General features: G+C 37.7%; 1 protein-coding gene across 1 annotated transcript in view; it reads left to right on the forward strand.

Moving 5' to 3' along the window:
- Nucleotides 1-23868, forward strand: part of ece2a (endothelin converting enzyme 2a) — a 72231-nt gene extending 48363 nt beyond the window's left edge. Inside the window, exon 3 of the mRNA XM_027143250.2 lies at nucleotides 22342-23868. Within this exon, the coding sequence (XP_026999051.1) occupies nucleotides 22342-22629 (288 nt within the window). The 3' untranslated portion in view covers nucleotides 22630-23868. The remainder of the gene's footprint in view (nucleotides 1-22341) is intronic.
- Nucleotides 23869-24931: the final 1063 nt, after the last annotated feature.

Consider the following 24931-nt stretch of genomic DNA (forward strand, 5'->3'; position numbering starts at 1 on the left):
TGAGTTTCATGCTATAGATTGTTATGCAATAGAAGATACATGGTATTGGGAATTGACTTTATGATACTGTTTTCTGAGTTAAGAGAACAAAAACAATTTTCTGAGAATGCTGGTCCAGTACAGTGAATCAGCCAAGACTTTCTTCTCACCCACACACTTCGCCTTTATAATTTCAAACACATGGAAAGTGTTTCTTTTTCTTGCTTCTAGTCATTCTCACTGTTAAAATCAGATTCTATTTCAGTAGATTTCAGGGTTATGTGAGTACAGTAAAGATGCTGATTTGATGTCAATAGTAAAATTTTCCCCATTTTCTTCACAATTTAGTCACCAGACTCCCACCTGAATGATGCTAACCGGCCACATTTCCTTTCCAAAAATAACACACAGAAGAAAGCTATATCTGCCCTCATCACATATATGAGCTCACAGACAATTTTGATTGGCTAGTTTCACCGTGATTAATGGGGGAAAGAAGTATGCTATCCCTTCCACCCAGGCTGCTGATAACAGACTGCGGCTGCTTTGAATGTTTTAAGAATTTAAGTTTTAGGTTGTCTTACTAAAAAAGCCCATTTCATGTCCTGATGCACATTATGACAGGAAACATATTTTGATCCACATTATGACTCAGATTACAGGGTAAATCAGTCAGCACTGTGACAGTGGTCTGGTTTTTCATCAGTGAGTCAGAACATTTGTTTCAACTTTTTTGGCTCCCGTGTATATAATTTATTTTTTCTCTAATAGACATCTGTGACATTTTTGACCAATGATAATTTGTCCTTGCTTAACTATCTTGTAAAGTGTTGAATGAAATCATACTCTACCCTAAGGAAATTGCACTACTTTACTTAACTCTGCGTGGCCTAATGGTTAGAGAGTCTGACTCGTAATCCTAAGGTTGTGGGTTCGAGTCTCGGGCCGGCCATGACTGAGGTGCCCTTGAGCAAGGCACCGAACCCCCCAACTGCTCCCCCGGCACCGCAGCATAAATGGCTGCCCACTGCTCCGGGTGTGTGTTCACGGTGTGTGTGTGTTCACTGGTGTGTGTGTGCACTTTGGATGGGTCAAATGCAGAGAACGAATTCTGACTATGGGTCATGATACGTAGCCATATGTCACGTCACGTCACTAAATAACTGTATAAACAAATTTTGTATACACACAGTAGTTTCTCTTTTTATAGAATAATATTGAGTCTGCTGTGTCTTTGGTTAATTGAGAAGATTTATTTCTATTTAGCTTGATAGCTGGTCGCTGCTTCTAATTCACTGACTTCATATAGCCATCTTTGGTGAGCAGCAGTGCAGCTGATACGCCCTTTCATGCTGCCTTGTACAGTTCACACAGCTGAGAGTCAAACACAGGCATCACCATTCAAACAGCTCAGATGTTTCCACTGAAGCATTTTGATTAAATTACACTGCAAGAGTGACATCTTTAGTCTGTCATGAAAAAGGCTGACATGAACACAAATGATATATCATTAGTTTCTGGGTAATCAAACATGTTTGTGTAGTTTGTGATCGTGCAGCTTCCTGCACATTAATTCTCCTTCCACACTATCCCTTGTGTGTTGATGGTGGAAGTTTAGTATGCGGCTAATTTGTTTGCGGCTAAGTACGTAAAAGTATATTTAAATACACTGAATATTTCTGCATCAAAACAACAAGAATAGACATGCATATCTGGGTTCAATTTTTATCATTTTTAGTTCTTAGATTTGATTCAGTTTAAGGATGTTGATTTATTTATGTTAATTTTCTTTAAAATTACTTTATTACTGTCTGAATGGAGTTTGATATCTTCTCACAGTTTTTCAGAATGGGTTTTATTCTGGATGGTTTCGTCCCACCTTCCAAAAACATAGTACCCTGTGTGAGTCTAACAAAAAGTGGTTATTGAAGATGAGTGAAAAGTTTGCCCAGGATCTTGTTTACTGTTGCTACAATCATAAAGTTTTAGAGCTCTTCTTGTCTACCCTGCCTCTGCATCACATTTTTGTCTGTGCAGATATGCTTACCTAACCGTTAGTAAGCAGTTTTATTTTGGAAAATTTGCTTATCCCTCCCATATGAGCTCTTTTAACACACACACACACACACACACACACACACACACACACACACACACACACACACATACACACATGCTGATCATAGTCACACAGAGGGACTTGTGTATGAAAGAGATTATTATGCAGGTGCAGAGGGACAGATTAGAGAAAGTATGACAGGTTTATATGAGGCATCTAAAATTGAGCAACTCTATATACAGGGATAGCAGTGACCTCTGTATGTATGTATGAATGTAATGTATATATGTATGTGTGTGTGTGTGTGTGTGTGTGTGTGTGTGTGTGTGTGTGTGTGTGTGTGTGTGTGTGTGTGTGTGTGTGTGTGTATGTATGTGTATATATATATAAATTCCCCAGCCCTGATCTCATCAGCATAATAATGTAATTTAAATGCATAGGTGCTAATCCAATCAGCCTGACAGTATCACCTATATCTTCACATTATCATAGAGTCAAAGGCACAGCTGTTCTTTGAGCTTAGCATTCACCTTTAATGGCCTAATGGTTAGAGAGTCTGACTCGTAATCCTAAGGTTGTGGGTTCGAGTCTCGGGCTGGCCACGACTGAGGTGCCCTTGAGCAAGGCACCGAACCCCCCAACTGCTCCAAGGGCACCGGAGCATTAATGGCTGCCCACTGCTCCGGGTGTGTGTTCATGGTGTGTGTTCACTGCTGTGTGTGTGCACTTTGGATGGGTCAAATGCAGAGAACGAATTCTGAGTATGGTTCACCATACTTAGCCGTATGTCACGTGACTTTCAACCCTGACCAATGGTCAGGAAGTGTATAAAGACAAAAGGTTAATGTCTCAGACACCTGTGCTACCTGACTTGATCTTCTAAGAATGTCATCATCTTTACCTCAAAATGTAAAACACAATGTACATAACCTTTTCAGTTTATATACTATTACAGTGTAACCCAGATTTAACATTTAATAAATTCACACCCCATATCCGTCACACCATCACCACAGTTTCCAGCCTTTTAGTGTTCTGTGGAGTGAATGTATTCTCCTTCCATCTGTCTGTCTGTCTGTCTGTCAGTTTCTCTCTTTCTCTCTCTCTCTCTCTCTCTCTCTCTGCCCTCAGGAAGCAGAAGAACTTTGCTGACCACAACAGAGAGATTGGATGAAAAGGGTGAGAGAGAGAGAGAGAGAGAGAGAGAGAGAGAGAGAGAGAGAGAGAGAGAGAGAGAGAGTATCTTTACCCAATCGTGCTTTTCTCTCAGGCATTGCAAAACATCACCAAATTCCCATTTCCACATTTTCACCTTGTGCACATTGTGAAATGACCTGTGGAAGTATGTGTATTGTGTGATTAGCTCTAAATGCTTCTAATAATGCCACATGGTTGAACCTAGACATATTACAGACCAGCCTTGTGAACTGTTTTTCAGTAATATTATAATACTGCTACACTTTATTTGGGTCACTTGCCACCATTGATCCAAACTTGCTGTATCTCATTCTAAATTGTGACCCTGTGAACAACAGCATGACGTACACGTTAAGCATAAAAAAAACAAAAAACTTTTTTTCACTTTTTGTGTACAAAAATTAAAACTGTGCATTTTGAGAGTTAATAAGCAAACTTTAGATTTAGTCTAATTTTTATAGAATTTAGTCTTAATTTTTGAGTCTTTATTATGCTTGCATTCAAGATAAAAGGTTGAATGTACAATTTTGGGATTTCGTGTTCATACTACAAAATTAAAAAATAGCAAATCATTTCAGATTAACTATTAAACTAATTTTAGATGGTTAGCTAAAAATATGAGTTCTAGTTGAAGGAGAAATAGTTTCTCTGCTGTAATCCTTGAGGATACAGTATGTAGCAAAGCACAGGATAGGATAAATGTACAGGCTCTCCCTGAGGCTCAACACATGTCCAGGACACAACTGGCTAAATTATAGTGTAATGAACAAAACCAAAAAATGTGGGCATTTCTAGTGGTTTACTCAATGTATCTTGCTATCTAATCTGTATGTCTGTCAAATAATGTTCAGCACAAATCAGACATTCTTTGCAAATTAGAAAAATCTATACAAAGACACATCATGAGAGCAGAGGACTTGAATTATTTCAACTTGAGAATCTGAGCAATCTTGTCACTACCAACCATCACAAGTTTTCAAGCTCAACAACTAGCTTTCGATATGAGCTCTACAACAAGGACAAATCAGTTGACTATACTCCATCATTCATTATACAACAGTTACTTCTGCTCTTGTAATCTGATTGGACAAGTGGCGTTCTAAGACTGGTGATTTTTAGTATAACAGCATTGATTTCACTGTTTGTATTTCTCTGCTTGTCTTTGTTTCCTGCATAAAATATATCAATATTTGACCATATTGTGTTTGATGGTAGATACTCTCGGGATGTGGTAGCCTAGTGGTTAAGGTGTTGGGCTACCAATCGGAAGGTTGTGAGTTCAATTCCTTAGTCCACCAAGTTGCCACTGCTGGGCCCCTGAGCAAGGCCCTTAACCCTCAATTGCTCAGTTGTATAAAAATGAGATAAAATTGTAAGTCGCTCTGGATAAGGGCATCTGCTAAATGCTGTAAATGTACTCTATCTTAATTTCTTGTTTATGGAACTTTTGTATAAAAGCAATCTCACACTCACAGATATGTGGTTGTACTGAATATAAGCATGACTATGATTACCTGTGGCAGTCAGCCTATTGTCTCAAACCCACAACCGTATCACAGCCTTGCTGATGTTCAGAATAGATCTGCAGCTCTGTTGCTTAATTATCTTCCCACCAAAATAGAGAAAGATTAACTATCTCACCTGTTCAGCAAGAACGAAGCTAAAAACCTTTAGCAAACTGAAATCTATTTATATTATTCATAGTACCAGACTCTTACTCAATCTAACTCCCACATTGTTTACACACATTATAGAGACATCGTGTTCTAGAGTATTAATTGCGTCCTTGGGTTAATAGCGGGTTAGAGTGCCTGTGAATGTAAAAGTGTGTTTATGGCAGTCATATGGGGAGTGCTAAAAAGTGTTAGATTGCTTGGGTGTTATATTGAGCATTAAATGGAGTGTTTGTACCAAAATGAGACACAGAGTGATAGGAATGGATTAGCGTATGTAAGTCAGTCAGCTTGTGTGCCGTGACACAGCAATCTGTATCACTTCCCTGTTACATAATGTTTAGAGTATCAAACACTGACGGTGCTGACGAGAATTTCAATGAGGTGTTTTTGTCTACTCCTTTTGTTCTCTGCTGTTACTGATATGATAAAACATAGCTCCTCTGGAGGTTTTGTAGGATGCTTAATATTTTGCTTTTCAGACCACATAATCTGTCCTTCACACTTTGTACATAGTTTTCCCTAAGCTATTATCTGTGGAGACTTACCTAGTATAGATGTAATCACCTTGGATGTATAGTGTAGAATAGCTTTAGTCTCATATAAGTTAAGGCATATTCAATTACATGTGGAGCATAGTGTAATGTAGAATTAATCACATGTAAAATAGTGGACTAATAAATGAAATCACCTTTGCAGAATATAACATATAATTAATCATCTAGCAGTATATGAGGCTGCAACTCTATGCTGCTATATGGAACTTTTTAATGTTGAGCTTGACATGATGGATTACATGAAACTCATGAAGTTTTATAATTGCATTACTTGTGTGTATCTATCCGTGTTTTTGCGGGCGTTGGAGGATTGTTCTGCATCTCCTTATTTGAGAGAGGGAGAAAGAGGTGTTTCCATAGCAGCAGGTTTCCATGGATACCAGATCACAATGCATGCTTGAGGGAGCAGTATGACTCATCTTCTCATCTGCCTTGTTGAGAAGGAATGTGAGCGAGACAGACAGTTAAAAGTGGATGTATAATAATGCAGAACCATAATCAACAACCCCTTGCAAAATGTATTCCCAATAAACTTAAGAATAATAAACCAATAAAGCCTATGTGGTATATCTCCAAAATAATCTACTAAACATGATTTAATTTCAATATGATCACTTTCTAATTTAACTTGTTTGGCTTGACAGGAACTAAATGTAAATATAAATTTTTTTAATGTTTTATGCAACTTTATTATACTACACTGTAACCTGCTTTGAACATTGAGGCAGAGGATCCAAATGCAGGTAGAAGGTTTAATTTAACAGGACTAGAAATACGAGCATACGAAACAGCCATTAAGGACAACAACCGACAAACAGCATGAGAACACTTAGGGTTAAATACATACAGGGAACCAATGACAAATGAGAACAGGAACACATGACTAACAACAACCAATCAGAACATGACACATACACTAGGCATGAGGGTGAGGGAAGCAAGACACAAACAATACGAAACAGGTTCAAAATAAAAGATGTAAAACCCAGAACATGAAACAAAAGCCAAAACCAAAGTGACATAATCCCCCCTCTAAGGGTGGTTCCTGACACCCTTAAAGTATTCTCCACCCAAAACAACAAAAAGTCCGGGAGGGTGGTGTAAAGGTGGCAGCAGTGTTAAGGGTGGGATAGAGGGTCAGACCCATGAAGCAGGACTGGAGCTGGAACCCTGTGCAATGGTGGGCCTGGGCTGTTCAATAATGGTAGTCTTGGATGAAGGAGCAGTGGTCTCTCTCACTCTCTCTTTCTCTCTTTATATAAAGATTATTACCGCTAATTATCAAATGATTATTTATACACTATTAACTATTTAATACTACTTACATTTTTTACACTAACTGATGTAGTGAGTAGCTTCTCATTTCATAATCAACAATGTCGGTATCCTGTGGTCATGGAAAATATGTTACATGGAAAATATGTTTCACCTGTTCCAGAAAGGCCAAATTATTGACCAACAGAAGATTGCTAAAACCACTAAAATTGGTTTAAGAACGGCCAACAGTAGAACTCATAGCTGGTTAAGTAGTGAAAATAAAAGCATTTCACACACAAAATGTGAAGAGATTTGGACTAAACAGCTGTGAAGGTATCAGTGAGGCTAATAAAAAAAGGTTTCATTTTGCTAGGAGCATACAGATTGGGCTCTGGAGCAATGGACAAAGGTCATGTGGTCTGACAAGAGTGATGGGCTCTCTAGGTTAAGAAGAGATGTTCATGCAATGTCACAACATTTTTTTATGCCCAGAGCTGAATTAATTTCTCTGCAAGTTCTTGTATTGACGATTGGGATAAAAAATAATATAATAACTATTCTGAAACAGAGTAACAGCTTTTCCATGGCCAATATGTCGCTAGCTTGAATGCTGCTTATATAAGCACTGTGTGATAATGTTTGAGTAACAGGGTGTTTGGCATTCTCAGTGAATTTAGCTTCAGACTGATGATCTGTGAGGCCTGCATAGGTACTAGGGAGTTTTTCCCCCAGATATCATTATGATACTGCCCCATGTTGTGTGTCAAGAAGGTGGACATGCCACAGTTTGTCTGATTCTTAAAAGCCAAAAACTTCCAAATAAGGTAGTATCCCTGTTCATCAGAGGTAATAGGGCCATCTGTTTTACCATGGGAATATCTGAGGTGTCATAAACAGGCCACATGGTTAGACTTTGAATCAGATTACCTGTCCTTGGAAGGCAAACCTCAAAGAGCATCTGTGCCATGAAAATATGCATAGGACTACTGACGTAATGCAGTCTTGTGGCTACACACCATAAACAGCATCTGATCACCTGTTATAAACCAGTCAAGATGGGCTAGAAGTTGCTTCCTATGTACATGAATCAGACTTAGGTGTTCGTGAACCTGTCACGTTATGTGGTAAAATGGGGGATTCTCACCAATGGCAACTGAACTACAAAATGTACTCATGTCATCCTGGATGAGAATCTTCAAGGAATGTTTCCAAAATATTGTGGAATTCATGCAATGAAGCAAGTATTAGTATAGTTTTCTTAATAAAGTACTCTGTAAGTACATAATATGTATCTGTAATTTGGCTTGCAGCTGGAACAAATATAATAGCCATGCTGCTATAGAAAGTTAATCAGTGCTTTCAACACCAATTCATCCCTGCCATTTAACAAAGAAAAGATTGCTGATGCCTTTTTAGTCTTTTGATATATTTTTTGTTTTCTTTAGATTTTATTTACCAATATTGAGTAATAAAAGATGATGAGATACACAGACATGCTGATGCAAACTTTTCAGCTTTTCAGAAGAGCTTATTATAGATAAAACTATGTAGGGTTTACTGTATTTGCAGGCAGACAGCTTGTTTTTTCCTGACTGTTCGGGGATGAGCGGCTGCCCATATTGTACAAAAGTGGATGCAAATCTTAAAAAAATCTTAATATACAACTGTAGAGATGAATGGAGTAAATTTCCATACTAATTAGACAAATAAGTCACACACACCTTGCCATTTAATGGACATTGTTTTCGCAAGCTTACATATTTTATTATCATACAAATGTCAGAGCAGTCCAAGTAACAAAGAGTGAGCAAAGGCCAATTCTTAAAGTGAAAACATTACAGATTGAACGTGATTCATAATAACAGCTAAAAGCTTCCATTTGTGGTGTGATGGTTAGCCACATGGTGTAAACATATCATCCACAGTCTGTTATCATGTACAGTGAGGCCTGTCTGCATAATTAATTAAATGCCTACACCTTTACTGGCACATTAACAAGATTTTGAATTTTATAATCTGGCACTTTATAGGCACATAAACTTTGGTTGTTTGCTTGTTTGACCTTCTAAACTTGCCTTGAAAATTAGCCCCCAAATATATCTGACTAGCAACCTAGACTAATGGTTTGCATGTATGTGGAAAAATAAGGGCTGTTAATAATACAGATGTTTTTTCGATGTGCTTTGTAACACCTTTTTTTATTTAAATGTTTTTTGGGCAGATTATATAGATTGACACTATAGAAAGCAACACAAATGAATTTCACATCAATGCAAAGTGTTTAGGTATATTTAACATAGTAAACAATAGAAGGACAAGGGAAATAGCAGTGGAAAAAACTTTTTGATTCAAGCTTGGGACCAGCATGCACCAGATGTCGACCCCTGCACTTGGTGCAGCATGGACCCAATGTCGACCCCCGCAGTTGGCGAACAACAACAACAACAGAACACTTCATCAGGTTCCGATCTTGTCCGTTAAGAGCAACAATATGAGGCTTTTGTGAAAACAAACTGCCAGGAAACGAATCTTCTGCTGTTCAGTTTTGGTGAGTCCTCTGTCTATGATAGCCTCAGATTCTTGATAAGAGTGGAACCTGATATTTTTTTCTGCTGTTGTAGCCCATCCATCCAATGTTTGATATGTTGTGCCTTCTAAGCTGCTTTTCTACTTACCATGGTTGCAATATGTGTTTATTTAAGTCCGCATAGACAGCTCAATCCTGTCTGGTCATTCTTCTCTGATCTATCTCTTCAGCAAGGTGTTTCAGACCATTCACTCACAGGATGTTTTTTCTCTTTCCCACTGTTCTGTAGTTATAAACTATAGAGTCTATAGAGTGAAAATCCCAGAATATCAGCCGTTTCTAAAAAATACTTTGTAATTGAACTGATCTATAGTGAATTCAGAATGAACCATGATTCTCATATTCGTAAGTTGCACATAAAAGCTCAAGTTAGATTAAACATTTGCACCTTTTTGCTATGTAGTATAAAGATATAGAAGGAAAATGTTTTCGGAAATGCAGACCCAGATGAGGATGGGTTCCCTTGTCAGTGAGGCTAATAAAAAAAGCTTTCAATTTGCTAGGGAGAATAAAGATTGGACTCTGGAGCAATGCAAAAAGGTAATGTTGTATGATGAGTCCAGATTTATCCTGTTTTAGGGTTGCTTTAGGTGCTAAAGTCTGCCTGATGTCAGCTGACTATCTGAATGGATCTATTTATAGTTTGCTCAAAAAACAAGAAAATTAAATGGTCAGTTATATTCAGTTTACAATCTAACGTATATACCACAGTTGTGAACATTTTGGGAATTTCTACTGTAATTGTAACTGTAATTCTAAATAGGACTAGAATGAAAATACAGGTGCCGACACCTTTACAACACCCTCCCGTACTATTTGTTGTTTTGGATGGAGTGTTCTCTAAGGGCGCCAGGGGCCACCCTTAGAGGGGGGATTATGTCACTTTGGTTTTGGCTTTTGTTTCACTTTTCTGCAAACACACAATACAAATACAAATCTATCCTTTTATCATTTCTGTTTGTAGACACAGTCAGTGGTCATTTATTTAACTGCTTGTAATTCCATCAGATGCTTTGTATGTGTTTACTTATGCCAAATTTAGTAACCCTTAGGTCATTTTATGTTGTGTTTGGGGGTGAGGCTGGGATGGGGCACTTTGAATGCATGTCAGCATAGCATAGCATACACTTTTAGCACTGCCTGTGGGGTTTGAAAATATCTTTTATGACTTTTCACAGAGTGGGGAAATCCCAGAATCCCTTCCAATGCACCCTACTGGGAGAGCTAGAGGAAAACAGGCAGCAAGTTAAGACTGTACATTGACAGGGAGTATACATGTAAGAGAGAGTGAAAATTAATGTCAGAAGGAGTGGTGTTGAATGTGTAAAGGATTATATCCATCCACACTTCTTACCCACACAGTGTTCACATATCAGTCTGTAAGACTTAAAGAGTAAAAACTAGATCTAGATGTGAGACTTTGTTGGTGTGAGTGTGTATGCATGTGGAGGTGTGGGTGTGTCAGCATAACTATGGCCCTTGCTTGGTCACTTGCTTGTGTCAGATGTATTTACAGGGCTGTCAAGTGTCACGCATTGAGAGTGACAGTCACGCATTTTGGTCTTTTCTCACTCTCACACATTGTATTTCGGGCGCAGAAAATTGACTATTGATCATATATTTAATAAGCCGCAGCGCCCAAAATGTATCAGTCCGTACCGCTGTCGCTATGGAACCGGGCAGGAATCAAGCGCTTCTCCCCTGGAGCTCTTAGTCGAGGGTATTTTTGATGGGCTGTTTGAACAAAACCTCAACATGAAACAGCTTGTCTCTGGACGGGACATTGTCCTCAATCATGACCCTAAAAATGTCTGGGCTTGAGCCGAACTGGTGCTGGGGGGTTGGAAAGTCACTCTTGCCTGTCTTCAAAACTTGAGAGCCCTGTATTTATTTATATGTTCCTAAAATGGAGTTCGGATTCACAGAAATCTCATCTGTCTCTTTGCTTCTGTCTCTCTATTGTCTTTCTAGAACTCTACATACAGACTCTATTTGAGCTTTGTTTTGTAGATAACTTCAATTATATTTAAGATATTTAAAGCTGTGCCTGTCTAAATTCCAGCTCCTAATTGATGATAATCTTTCTTTCATACTACATCTGACAAGTCTACAGATTTGGTCACACTCAGTATCTTGACACACGGTTTTAAAGTGATCTATATGTAATAGAGTGTTTCTCCTTCACCAGTTAGTAAAACCTAATGAGAATTTTGTCAAATTTCTCAAACAAGATGTAACTGAATTTGGATTGAGGGGATTTGTTCATTCATACACACAAGCATTAGTTATTTTAGCCTACTGTGCAGTCAGCATTCAAATTTATTTATAGGGCCCTGTGCTGGCCTCTCATTTTCTTCCACATTAAACTTTGCAAACTGTGTCTTCATGGGCAGTGCTTTTAAACAGGGGCACTGTTAATGCTGGAAATTGTTTGGGGCTCAATTGGGGTTCAATGAAGGAACAATAATGTTACAGCATGTGTTTACTTACACTCGTATTCAGACCGTAATATTTCATTGTTAGTAATCTATTCGTGATGTTTGCCCACTCATACATGCATTCTTCAAAAACAGCAGTGGAAAAAAAAACCTGTGAAAAGTAATCCTAACTAGATGGTTTGTTTTAGTCATTACAAGATGAATATCAGAATTTTTCTCTTGCAGTTACCATGGCTACATTTTAGTGTAGTCCTGCTGTAAACCTTGTTGATTATTTTTCAGTGATGATCTTTCAGTCACATGTGGATGAATAGCCAGAAGACCTTTTTGCCTGGCAGTGACCTTCCAAGAGAATAAGTGTACTCACACCGTGTGAGCAGAAATTGCCCCAAGCACAGCAGTACTTCTGATTTTCTTTTAAGATGTCCCCTATCTTTAATGTAGTATTATATTATATTTTTAAAGATTATTATGCAAAATAAGCCAGGGTTAATGACCCACTATTTTTCTCTATAGTATTAATGCATTGGCATGGTTACAACAGAAATATCAATTACACTGGTTATGCCATAATGTATTTCCACTGATGGCCTATATAATTAGTTTCACTCTCTGACATGCTGGCCCATATACCCAGTGATTCTGGCAGTTGCCTGACTACTACTTTTGTCACCTGGGATACACACTGGCCCATTTTCTAGTGTTTATGATACTATAGCAGCCTTTTGGGATGGCTGGAGAACTTTCTAATTCTCTCCTTATTTGGATACATGTATTAATTTGAAACACAGACTCTTCTCCTCTCTCTCTCTCTCTCTCTCTCTCTCTCTCTCTCTCTCTCTCTCTCTCCCTCTCTCACACACACACACACACACACACACACACACTTTTTCCTAGTTGTAATTAAAACATAATTTAATTGCCATTTTGTGGTGAGTTGAGTTGACTAAATGAAAATTAATGTAGTTGACTAAATGAAAGTTCATGTATTTTATTGTAGGGGAGAGAGGGGTAAGATGACCCAGTGGGTAAGTTGACCCACCCCCTGTTTCTGGGCAACTATGCAAATTTGGTGTAATGTGACCATACATTCTGAAGGACTCCATCATTTGTAATTTTTTGTGAAGAGGAGAAGCACATGGGACAAGAGATAAGTTGGTTTTTTTCACAAAAACACTTATTTGCTTGTTAAAGTTGATTTTCTGCATTTCGGGTATACTCGCTGTTGTGCCAAAGCAAATTTATCTAGGTCTAAAGTTGTGTATGGTACATGTTGGTGATTTGTCAACATATAAAACCATGTGAATCATCAAGCTAAAAGTTAGCCTGAATTGCTAAGCTAGGCCATTTTTACCAAAATGGTGACTATGGGGCAAAGTGAGCCAGATGATGTGGGGTAAATTGAACCAGTGGTTGGATCAATGAAGAAACATTTGCAGAGTTCTTTGAACATCTGGTTCAGCATACCAAGTGCTCATCTGACCATCTAATAGTGCTACTACTTGATTTAAGCAAAGAGAAAGGGGATTGTTATGCTCACAATTCCACCCCACACATCTCATCGCCTGCAGCTTCTGGATAAGAGTGTCTATGGTCCATTCAAGACCAATTACAGCCAGCATATATTGTACCACATCCCTGTATGTGTGAACGAGGCTTTCATGTCAGCAATGACACCATGGAATATCTGTTCTGGATTCAGGTCCACAGGGATTTTTAAATAACTTTTTTAGTTTTTTTGTATTATACTTGCATAAAATAGGATGGTCAATTTACCCCCAAATGGCTCAATTTACCCACTGACTGGGATCAACTTACCCCTAGCCTGGGGTAAGTTGAGTCACATGAACACTTTTTTTTCTGAGGTCATATTTTCAAGGATCTATGTCATAGGTGCATTCTTATATTTTCAGTTGATAGGCAACATCTCAAATTAACAGTAGATGTCTTCGTTTTACTTCTGTCTAAATTTCACTTGCCTGGAGATCCACATAAGTAAAATCTGGCTCATCTTACCCCACTCTCCCCAACTGTACATTGTGCTTGGCAAGAACTTTATTTTCACCTTTAATAACATTGACAAAAATTTACTACACTACAGTATACATTGCTATAACTGGTCAGATGGATAAAATACATTCATCAGACTCAGTCTTTCATTACAAATAAGATGATGCAAATAATAAGGCAGTATAGAATTAGCCTATGTATTAGGCTAATTCTATACTGCCTTATTATTGGCATCACTTATGTTTTATTATAATCTGAGAATTTATTTACACAAGTGTTATTTTAAAATGACGCTTAAATCGTGCCATTTTTGTTGTTTTTAGAATTTTTTTTTGTGGACTAGATATAGGGCTTGAAACTTCAGTCTCCATAGTAACATTTCTCTAGGAAGTGGAGAAGTGGCAGGTTTCTTCCAAGTCATTTTATAGAGCTTGTAAAGGCTGAATGTTTGAAACACATCATGCCTGGTGCCAACCAAACACCAACCCTTCTGTGGTTTAGCTGATAACTCTATCTTTCCCCAGTGTCTCTGCAGTTTAACCTGAATTCAGTCACAAACATGCTGAGACAGAGATCTCCTGCTGTACTGCTTCATGAGTACACCAGCTTATCTGGTCCTGCAATGTATGTTGTCTAGAAAAAACAGTGGAGCTGTGTAATTTTAATGCTATATAGCTCACAGACCTAGAGCAACAGATTGAGGGAATATTGAATTTGTTTGCTATAATTTGCAATGAGACAAGATTCAGAGACAGTTCACAGCTTTGCTTTTTGAAAAATATTTTTTGTTGTTATTTTTAGGAGTTATTCCATTAAGATTTTATAAAGAAACATTAAGCAAAGATTTTATGTATTTTTTTTATGCCATTTTAGATATGGAAATGTCTTATAATGAGAAACAACCTCCACCTGAACCAAATACAAGTGATTATATAAATATAGTGCTATATGCTACTGGAGGTTTGTCTAGGACTGGGTTTTATGGTCAGATGACAAAAAACAGGAGTGGGGCATGAAAATAAGAATGGTTTGCATCCATTTAACAATCGGTTGTTTTAAAAAAAATACATACTGCCTAGTACTGTACTGTCGCTTGTGTAATGATTAATAACTTTTAATAAGCCTGTAAGATTTAGGTACAGTGCTGTTAGAAAGTTTGTGAAATCTTTAAAATTTTCTCTATTTCTGCTTAAATTTGCATAATCCAGAATTCATAGGTGTATCAATAGGTTTTTCGTAGCATACCCAATTCAGCAGTGGCTTTTAGGTTTTTAGATGCTACCCTGGGCTACTTTTGTAAATTCTGGCAGTATTATTTATCGTGCCCTTGGAGTGATTTTTGCAGGGTGAAAGTAACAGTGGTGCTGAATTTCCTCCATTTGTATATCATTTGCCTCACATTGGACTGGTGGGGGCCAAACCCAGAAAATTGTACATCAAACTTTCTGTGTAAATGTAAAGTATGTGTTTGTTTGGTGTTTATATTTAAACTGATCATTTACATACATAATATACCTATGTTTTTCAAATGGAGGTACAGGGCAAGTGGCAAGAAAATTAAAGCAGAGATGACTAGACATTTGTAAATCACAGTCAGGGCTGTCAGGTTGGAATAGGCAGAAAAATGTGTGTATATCCAGCTTACACCAGCTTGGATTGTCAAACATCTTCGTGGCCCAACTTTGGGCATGATAGGAATTAGATTAAGGGAGAGAGAATCAGAAAGCAAAAAAGAATAAACAAACAGGAGTCACAAATTATAATATCCAGGGTGATAATTTACTTTGAATTTGAACGTCAGTTATACCAGTCTGCCTTGCTGCGAGCACTGACAACCTTGACCACTCGTTCTCTGATGCTTTTAGACTGCATACACTGTACAAGGATATCACTTTCTTTTTACTTGCCATATTATGTTGTGTTAATTTATAGTATTGAATATACAATATCTCCCAGTATGCTACTTTATAACTTCATACATTTTTTACATTAACTTTTTACATTTAAAATTTATTGTATATTGATGCATAAAGTACTCTTTATGCACAATACACAATAAATTCACTATATGACAACTAACCATCACATTAGGTTCGAAGCACATCTCAAACCTAGGGTGTTTATTCTGCCCTTTGCTGTTATAATAACCTCCACACTTCAGGTAAGGCTAGGCATTAGCTTTTGGATTGTGACTGTGGGGATTTGTCCATTTAGCCACATAAGCATTAGGGGGGTCAGGCACGGAATCCGTGAGTCAGCATTCCTGTTCATCCAAAATGTTTTCAGTGGGGTTGAGGTCAGGGTTCTGTGCAGGCCACTCATGCTTTGTCACACCAGCAGTGACATGATAGAACATGTTTGGGCCTCTTAGTTCTAGTGAAGGGTCTCAGATCTCCAATGCAGATGTGAGACAACCCAGTGAGTTGTGATTATTTTACCTGGTACTCAGTAACTAGGAATAATTAGTTTGATATAGACAATAATGTTTTTTGTTTGTTTTTTGTTTGTTATTTAATTTTTGCCATGCACAACAATTCTGCATTTCTGAGGAAATGGTAGTGTATATGTTTGTTTTTGTGTGCATGTTTATGAGGTGAATGGGAAAAGAGCACTTCTGGTTTAAAATTCATTTAAAAATGGAGGTATAGAATGTTTAAAGCAGCGGTGTCCAATCTTATCCGGAAAGGGACGGTGTGGGTGCAGGTTTTCAGTCCAACCAAGCAGAACACTGCTGGTTTTAAGGGAAAGAAAGAGATTAGAGTGGTATATTATGCCCTTTCCTTGTTGGAGGCTGATGTAGGGTTTCTACATATTATTTAGGATGGCATTATGGAGTTTGGTAGGTAACATTGAACGTGGCATTGTACAGGTGAACATAAAACAGATGGAAGGAATTAGAAGGAATACAAAGCAGAATTAAATTTACTTACATACACACTGGCAATGAGTTGATGCAATAAAGCATCTGGAAGTCATACATTTAAGTGACACTTAAACGGCATTCAGTGAAGCTCTTAATGTAAGGTTAATGAAAAAATAGGTGGTAAATGTCAAGTGCTGTTTCATACACTTCTTGTTTTTGTCTTAACACCAGAATGAGGGGTTAAGAGGGAAATTAATTATATTGCATTGTTTGTGTAAATTTGGGTTGGGGTTGGGTTGCAAATGTCTGTGTGTGTGCATGTGTGCGTGCATAAGTGTATATGTGTGTCGCCTTTTCGACCTCGAGGAGGTAAAATATAAAGCACTATATAGATTTAAAAAATCATAAGTGACCTGCCCATGCCTATTTCACTTAATTTTCTTGCACATTGCATAGCCCCTGATGTTATCTAGATATACACACTAGTTTCATTTTAATCAACACTTTATGTATGACTACTAAACTGTTAACAAAACTAATTTAATATTTACTTTACATAGACTTTATTTACATTGTTGTAAAAAAAAAAGAAAAAAAAAGACTGTGGCTTAATTTTCTGTGATTATATAAAAAATACACCTTTCCGTAAAAGCCTTATATTAGTAATTGGGAATTAGTCATTTAAATTTAGTTTGAGGTGATATTAGTGTGTTGAAGTTGCAGTGTCTCCCCTCCCCCCTCCCCATCACTACACAGTCTCAGTGACCTCTCTATCAGCCCTCCCTCCCCTCCCCCTCCTCCTCACTCAGCCCCTGGTGCTGCTGTAACTCTCCTGCCCTAAACCTGTAAACTCCTCTCTATCAATCAGTTTCATCATATTCTGACCAACTTCATTTTATTACACATATTACATAATATTGTGTTTTCAAAAGATGAACACTAGTTCATTGTTATTCACCCTTTCCTTGACTATTAAAGCATATCAACAAAATTAATGTAAGATTTACTCTACAGAGGGTTTACAGTGATATTTAGTATAATGTTTCAGCAAATTATTTGGATTTAGTTTGAGGTGATATTAGCGTGTTGTTGTTGCATTGTCTCCCTTCCCCCGCTCCCTATTACCACACAATCTAAGCCAACTCTCTATCACACCTCCCCATTCCTCTTTTCACTCAGCCACCTGTGCTGCTGTATCTCTCCTGTGCTAAACCTGTAAAATTCCTTCACTCGTTTTCATTAAATACACATTTACCCTGGATTTGTTTCACTCATTTTGTTGCACACTCAATAATCTTGTACAATAAATCCATGTACACTATATCCAATCACACTCAATCCATTTACACTAAAATGCCTGGATTTTGTTAAGCTACATGCAAAAACTTATATTTGCATGTAGCTTTATTTGCTTATATGTTGATATGCATTACTGGAATTTTATGGTTTTAAAAACAAAATCGTGTACAAGCTAAAATTAGGGTTGACCTGTTTTCTATGGTAGCTTCGTGCTAATGTGATACCAATAAATACGCTAGACAGCAAAATGTAATTTCAGGAAAAGGAAAATGTTTTTAAGGACCCACCTGGCATTAAAGCACAGAGTTTCAGTGCATTAAAACACTCCTCTTAAGCAGGATTCTTGGGACACTGTTCTTTTTTGTTTTTCTGGTCTTTTTTTGGTCATTTATAAAGATTGGATGTGAGAAATCTGTTGGTTAGCAGTTTGCTAAATTAGAATCACTAAAAGTTACTCACATCATTTACTGATATACATTTGCACTCGCCGTCCACTTTAATGTGAACACCCTCACTCTGCAAATTTATCTAACTGTCGATGAGAGATAAAAATAACCCTACTGTAACTCACATAATATCTCTGATAACCACAGTGAGCAGAAAAGCATTTAAACTTGCGGTGGACAAGACACCACAACAGAAGACTATATCAGGTTCCTCTCCTGTTATCTAGAGCAGGAATTTGAGCACAGACTGAATGAAACTTGACAGCTTAAGATTAGAAAATTAATCAGCTGTTTTTCCTGTCCAGTTTCATTGAGTCTGTGCTCACGACCGTGTCAGATTCTAGAGCTAAGAATGATTATTTGAGTTAGTGTAGACTTCCTGTCAGCTCAGTCAGCCTGACAATCATTCTTCTTTATCTCTCTCACCAACAAAGTGTTTCAGCCCACAGACCCTCCACGCTTTTTTGTTTTTCTCAACATTTTTTATGCTCTAGAGACTGTCGCGTTGTGAAAATCCCAGATCAGAATACTCAAACAAACCCATCTGGCATTAAAAGCCAATCCATGGAGATACCTTTTTTTCATTCTTATGTATGATGAGAACATTAAATGAAGCTTTTGCCCTGTATCTGCGGGATTTTATGCATCCTGCTGCTGCAAAATAATCATCTGATCGGATAACTATCTAAATTTCGGTATTTGTATTAAAGTTTGTTTTGTTTGTATTGATTGTGAGTGTATTTTATGAACAGACAAAATTTCCAACATACTACTATTTAACTCATTACCGGGTAATAGGGTACATTGGTCACATCGTACTGGCGACTGTGCCTCTTGTATACAAAGACATTTACATTTACCTTTACATTTACAGCATTTGGCACACGCCCTTAAGTACATAAGTGCTTAAATCTCTAACATTGACTACATTAATACTGGCTCACTAGGTTACATACTTAAGGTACCATGAGTTTAAAACATTTGTTCAAAGTTACGATGAAAAAGTGTCAAAGGTTTTGTGTGTTTTTTTTGTTTTTGTTTTTGTTTTTTAATGGAAAAGATAAAGAAAGAAGTGTTTCCTGAATAAGTAGGTCTTCAACCACCGCTTGAAAATAGCCAGTGACTCAGCTGTCCGGACCTCTAGGGGAAGTTCATTCCACCACCTTGGTGCCAGAACAGAGAAAAGTCTTGTAGTACTTGCCTCTTACCCTGAGAGATGGTGGAACCAGTCGAGCAGTGCTGGTAGATTGGAGGGTGCGGGGTGCAGTGCGAGGAGTGATGAGGGCTTTAAGGTAAGAGGGAGCTGGTCCATTTTTGGCTTTGTAGGCCAGCATCAGTGTTTTGAATCTGATGTGTGCAGCTACCGGAAGACAGTGGAGGGATCACAGCAGCGGGGTGGTATCTGATAACTTTGGCAGGTTGAAAACAAGCCGGGCAGCTGCATTTTGGATCATTTGCATAGGACAGATTGTGTTCATAGGTAGACCTGCCAGCAGTGCATTGCAGTAATCTAGAACAAGTACCTGAGCAGCCTGTGTGGACAAAAATAGCCGAATTCTTCTAATGTTGTAGAGAAGAAACCGACATGAGTGAGTCAACATGAGAGGAAAAAGACAGTTGATTGTCCATGGTTACCCCAAGGTTGTGAGCTATGGATCTATTGATGATAGTGGTAATGAAGGGCAGAAGGTCTTGCAAGATGGTCTGGAGCATATTGGAAGGGAGTGGATCCAATGGGCAGGTGGTAGGATTGCAAGACTGGATGAGTTGTAAAATCTCTTCTGCTGCTACAGTTGAGAAATGCGACAATGAAGGTGTAGGGAAATCCATACTCTGAGATGTAAGTGCAGTCGGGGCTGAAGTGAAGGTCCAGCAGATTTCCTCAATCTTCTCCTGGTAGAAAGAAGCAAAGTCTTCTGCAGTCAGGGAGGATGAAGAAGGAGGAGCCAGGGGGTTGAGCAGAGAAGAGATGATGTTGTGGAATTTCCTGAGGGTCATGTGAGGAAGCTTCAAGCTTTTCCTTGTAGAAGGAAGTCTTGGCAGAAGTCACATCTGAGGAGAACTTGGCAAGGACTGTTCAGTAAGAATCAAGATCTGCATCAAGACAATTTATAACTTGCAAATGTAAAAAATCATTTTACAAGATTCTGTTAAATTTAAAGCTATATGCCACTACATCATTTCATCATACACCATTGTCACTATCTGAAGCATTTCCACTGTTCTGAGGTGCAGCATCACTGGGTCCAGCCATACGGCTGAGAAAAATATTGGGAGAAAAATTAAGAAACAGTAACTAAACTGATCTCAATCATCACACATTTGAAGTTCTGCATAAATCTGCATAATGGTCTGATTATGGTTAGAACATACCATTCTTTCAGCCTCAGTACATTCCTGGGAAAAGGAATATTTGAAAAAGTGGAAATATTTACAATTTAACTGCTGTTGTATTTTACAATTTAGTAAGGTGTCTGTTTGCCTGTTCGCTTCACAGCTATTTTCAAATTTCTTAAGCCTGATCCTCTAATGTCTGTCAGCCTTGATTCTGGCAAACATGTAAGTATTTGTTATTTTTTACGTCAACTCAGCCAGTTTTATTAGGTCCAGGGATCAACACATTCTGTCATTGAAGCATTTTGATGTATCAAACCCACTTGCTTCCTTTACTGCAGATACTGCACATTTTAATGAAGATGAGATAATGGTCTGATATAGCTTCAGACTGTGGAAATGTGACAATATTTTGTAGATTTAATGCGAATTTTAAAAAGACATTAAAGGTGTGACCTCCATTATGAGTGGGTCCTATTATGTACTGGATTCAGGAATTCAGAACATGGCTTGGATGTCTGTAAATAGAATCAGTAAATAGAATCAGTGGAATCAGCTCCGTAGATTTACATTTTGTGGCTAAATATGTTATTATAAAGAATTTCAAATGTGTTGAATTTTGTCTAGATTTTTTGTATGGTGCCTTTATTACCATAATAAATAACTATGATGCCTCCTCCCCTGCCTGTTAGGTATGGATGATGTATATAACTGTATCTGGACATATAGCTTCATTTAGTGCTACATACTAATTTGATTTAATCCATGTTTAATACTTCCAGGATTGTGGTAATTGGGTTAAATGATGCAGATGTATGTTGCTCTCTAAGGGAGAAATGGTCTATTGGGATTTCAAGCAGAATAGTTAAGGTTCCAGTAGGGTTCAGCCTCTCTTACACACTTTATAGAGAAGTTGGGGTCAAAGGTTTTTTTTTTCTGTTCTTTATGTAAATACATTTAACCTTGAGTTTTGTGGTCCATTATAACTACAAGGAATGATTAATCACAGGGCACTCTCACAATTGTTAAGTTGTGGAGTTCCCAAAGGCTCCCATAGCAGACATAGAATATCTGCTAACCTAAAAACTGAACATGCAGGAATATTCTGGACATTATTTTAATTGGAATTGAGAATTTGACACCTGGCGTTCTTCCTTTTCACCAGATAAGAATTGCTTTAAGAATTGCTTTATTTCAGTCTTGTGCTTTTATTCCACCTCTTTTCTCTTTCTATTGCACATACTGTATCATCCCTCTCCTCACCCTGTTTTGTCTCATGTGTCCCTCAGGGCAGATGCTTAGATGATTCATAGGTTATTGTTGCATGACACACACAGAATCATGAATTTAACTCAAGTTGATTGCATTCCTTGTTTTTCAGCTAATGGCTTATTCTGTATGGATTATATGTTATAATATATGTATATGTATATATTTAAATATACTTACTTTTATTATATATAATGGTATGCTGGTGAAAATTTTCTTGTCTATATCTGCTTTGTTTCATTTTCTGTTTGTCTGTCTGTATACCTGTGTATTTTCTTTCTATTATAGATTTATACATATATAAGTATAGATAGATATTTGTAGATAAATATTTATGATGGCTTTTATTTTTCCATCTCATGTTTATCAACAGATCAGTCGGGTCCTGAAGCCTGGTGGTCGTTTTGTGTCAGTGACCTTTGCGCAGCCGCACTTCAGGAAGAAATTGTACGCTCGAAAAGAGTACAGCTGGTCTATCAACCACTATCACTATGGTGACAGCTTCCACTATTTTCTATATGTTCTTACCAAAGGGGAGGAGCTTAGCCAAGAAGATGCTGCATTGGAGAGAAAGGTGCTTTCCCAGGTGGAGGACCAGCCCACTGTAGTCACATTTCAGGAAGTTGAAAATGAGGACTTCCTCAATAACATTGGCCTATAAAAGAATGCAACACTGAGCTAGCCAGTATACAAAGTCCAATGGCGTTTTTTTGTTTATTTTAAATGTTTTATTGTGGATTCATTTTGGCAGTGTTATATGGAATGTTTGTTTTGACAGTATTAGATTAGAAAATTCTCAGGTCCTTGAAATCTGTATATGATTTCAGATTTGTATATATGTGATGTGTAAAGCAATGTGAGATATTGTTAGATTTAGATTTTAGATTCTTAATTTTCTGCCTCCATAATAATATTTTTATACATTTTTTTTAAATAATCTGAAAATATTCTTATATTTTGCATGCTTTTTTTTTTTACAGTCTGGCATAAGGTCCTATATGCTGTGTTATGGATATGAAATAGGCTGAACTCATCTGACATATTTACACTCATACAGAGGCAGCCCTGTCACAGAATAATCACAAAAAAACAACCGTTTCATTTGTTATTTTCAGGGAACACATCCTATTGTAAATGAGGTTTAAATTTTGTACTGGCCACCAAGACTTGCCGACAGTCATTAATAAACCAGAAATCATTTATTTTTAATTTTGCTCTGAAATCTAATTACTAGCTATTTTTAAAGCCTGGAAAAAAGGTGCCCACATTTCAGAGCTTTCTGTGCTGATGTGCTGCAGGATTGTAGAACTTAAATTCATCTTTTAATCGGAAGAGCTGTTACTTTTACTGTTACTTTTACTGTTTACTGTTACTTTTTACCGCCTTTTAATGCAGTAAAACAGTGTTTAGATGATACAAGCTCAGTTAGTGTAAATCCAGTAGTAAACAGTATATCTTGGCAAAATTGAAACTGAAACGTTGATCTATTCATTTGGTCATTTGTATTGCATCATCTTATTCTTAGTGTGTAATTTGTTATCTATAAATCTTCTTAGGCTTCTTAAAGAGAGATGTTAAAAGTTCTATTTTTTTTTGGTGTATGAAATATTTATTACTGTATGAAAAATCTAATCACCTTGAGCACAACCATATTTCCCTCTTAACCATGTAAGTGTGGCAAAGTATCCCAGTTGGTCCTAAGCATGCTATATGTTGTGTGTGGCCTTAAATCATGCCTAATCATTTGGGTAATTAGCCATGTTATACTGTAACACTTAGCATTCATTTGTTAGTTAAAAGCAGTACTGAGGTGCATGTTGGCAAAATGCTATTATTTGCTAACAAATGCTATTGATTTGCCTAATAAATATTTTAGCTGTGTTGAGCAGTTCAGCAGTCAGAGATGTGTGATGGTTCATTAAGCTGCATAAGGGCTTTTTCATCTTCTGTACAGCAGCATTGAGCTATGGTGCTGTATCAGGTGAGCTGCAGGTATTATGTATCAGCTGATCCTGTTGGTTTCTCTACTAACTCACCTGGCTGCTTTGGTGTCTTGAAATTGTGGGGGGGGGCGGACAAAATGTCCAAACTACTTGGGAAAGCTGATATGAGGGTCACATAAAGAGAATTATAGTGAGCGCTGCATTCTCCTGTTACCGCCAGCCACAAAAGTAATTTTGTGGGTATTAACTCCCCGCTCCTACCTGAGCTTTTGTAAAGGGATTCATAGAGAGTTAATGAGAATAATATAGCTGCAAGAAGCAATGGCAGGCCCTCGCACGTTTTTTTATCGCTATACGGTGCCTCCCAGAAAACAATGCACGGTGGGCAAGTGCATCAAGTGGGTAATTATCAGTGGACTATTTTATGTTGTTACTGACCCATTTGTGGACTGTAGGTAAATGAAACCCCACATTTTAGACAAACGGGGGCGCTAGTGAGCCACTTAAGAGACACACCTTTGTCTGACCTTTTCATCCACACTTAACAGCCGACAAATGTGATGTCTGTGTCAAATTTCATGTTAATCTAAGCACGCCAAAAGCCTTAAATATGAAAGTTAACAATGTAGAACAATGCTTACAAGAACAAAGCCATAAAAGTAAACGTTGACACAATGCCTTTGCAATTTTGCATCTCTAATATCTCTGCGTCATGGTGGCCAAGTCTGGTCTCAATCCCCTAGGAGGAGCATTTAAAAGTTCATTGCATGCAACTGTGAAAAAATCCACCTTTGTGACTGACACACTTCCTGGGGCCTGTTGGTGGCGCTATAATTCCCTAGGAGGACTATTTAAAAGTTCACCGCATGCACTTACAAAACAATCCAAAATGGCCGATTTCCTGTTGGGAGGAGCGCATAGTTTAGAGCGCGAAAGTTGTTCTGGTCGATGAGATCTATTATTGCCTCCGGAAAGAACCGGGTGCTGGTTCAGAGCTAGCACTAGTGTTGGTTCAAAGTT

Source organism: Tachysurus fulvidraco, chromosome 22, assembly GCF_022655615.1.
Source record: "Tachysurus fulvidraco isolate hzauxx_2018 chromosome 22, HZAU_PFXX_2.0, whole genome shotgun sequence".
In the NCBI taxonomy this organism is placed as follows: Eukaryota; Metazoa; Chordata; class Actinopteri; order Siluriformes; family Bagridae; genus Tachysurus; species Tachysurus fulvidraco.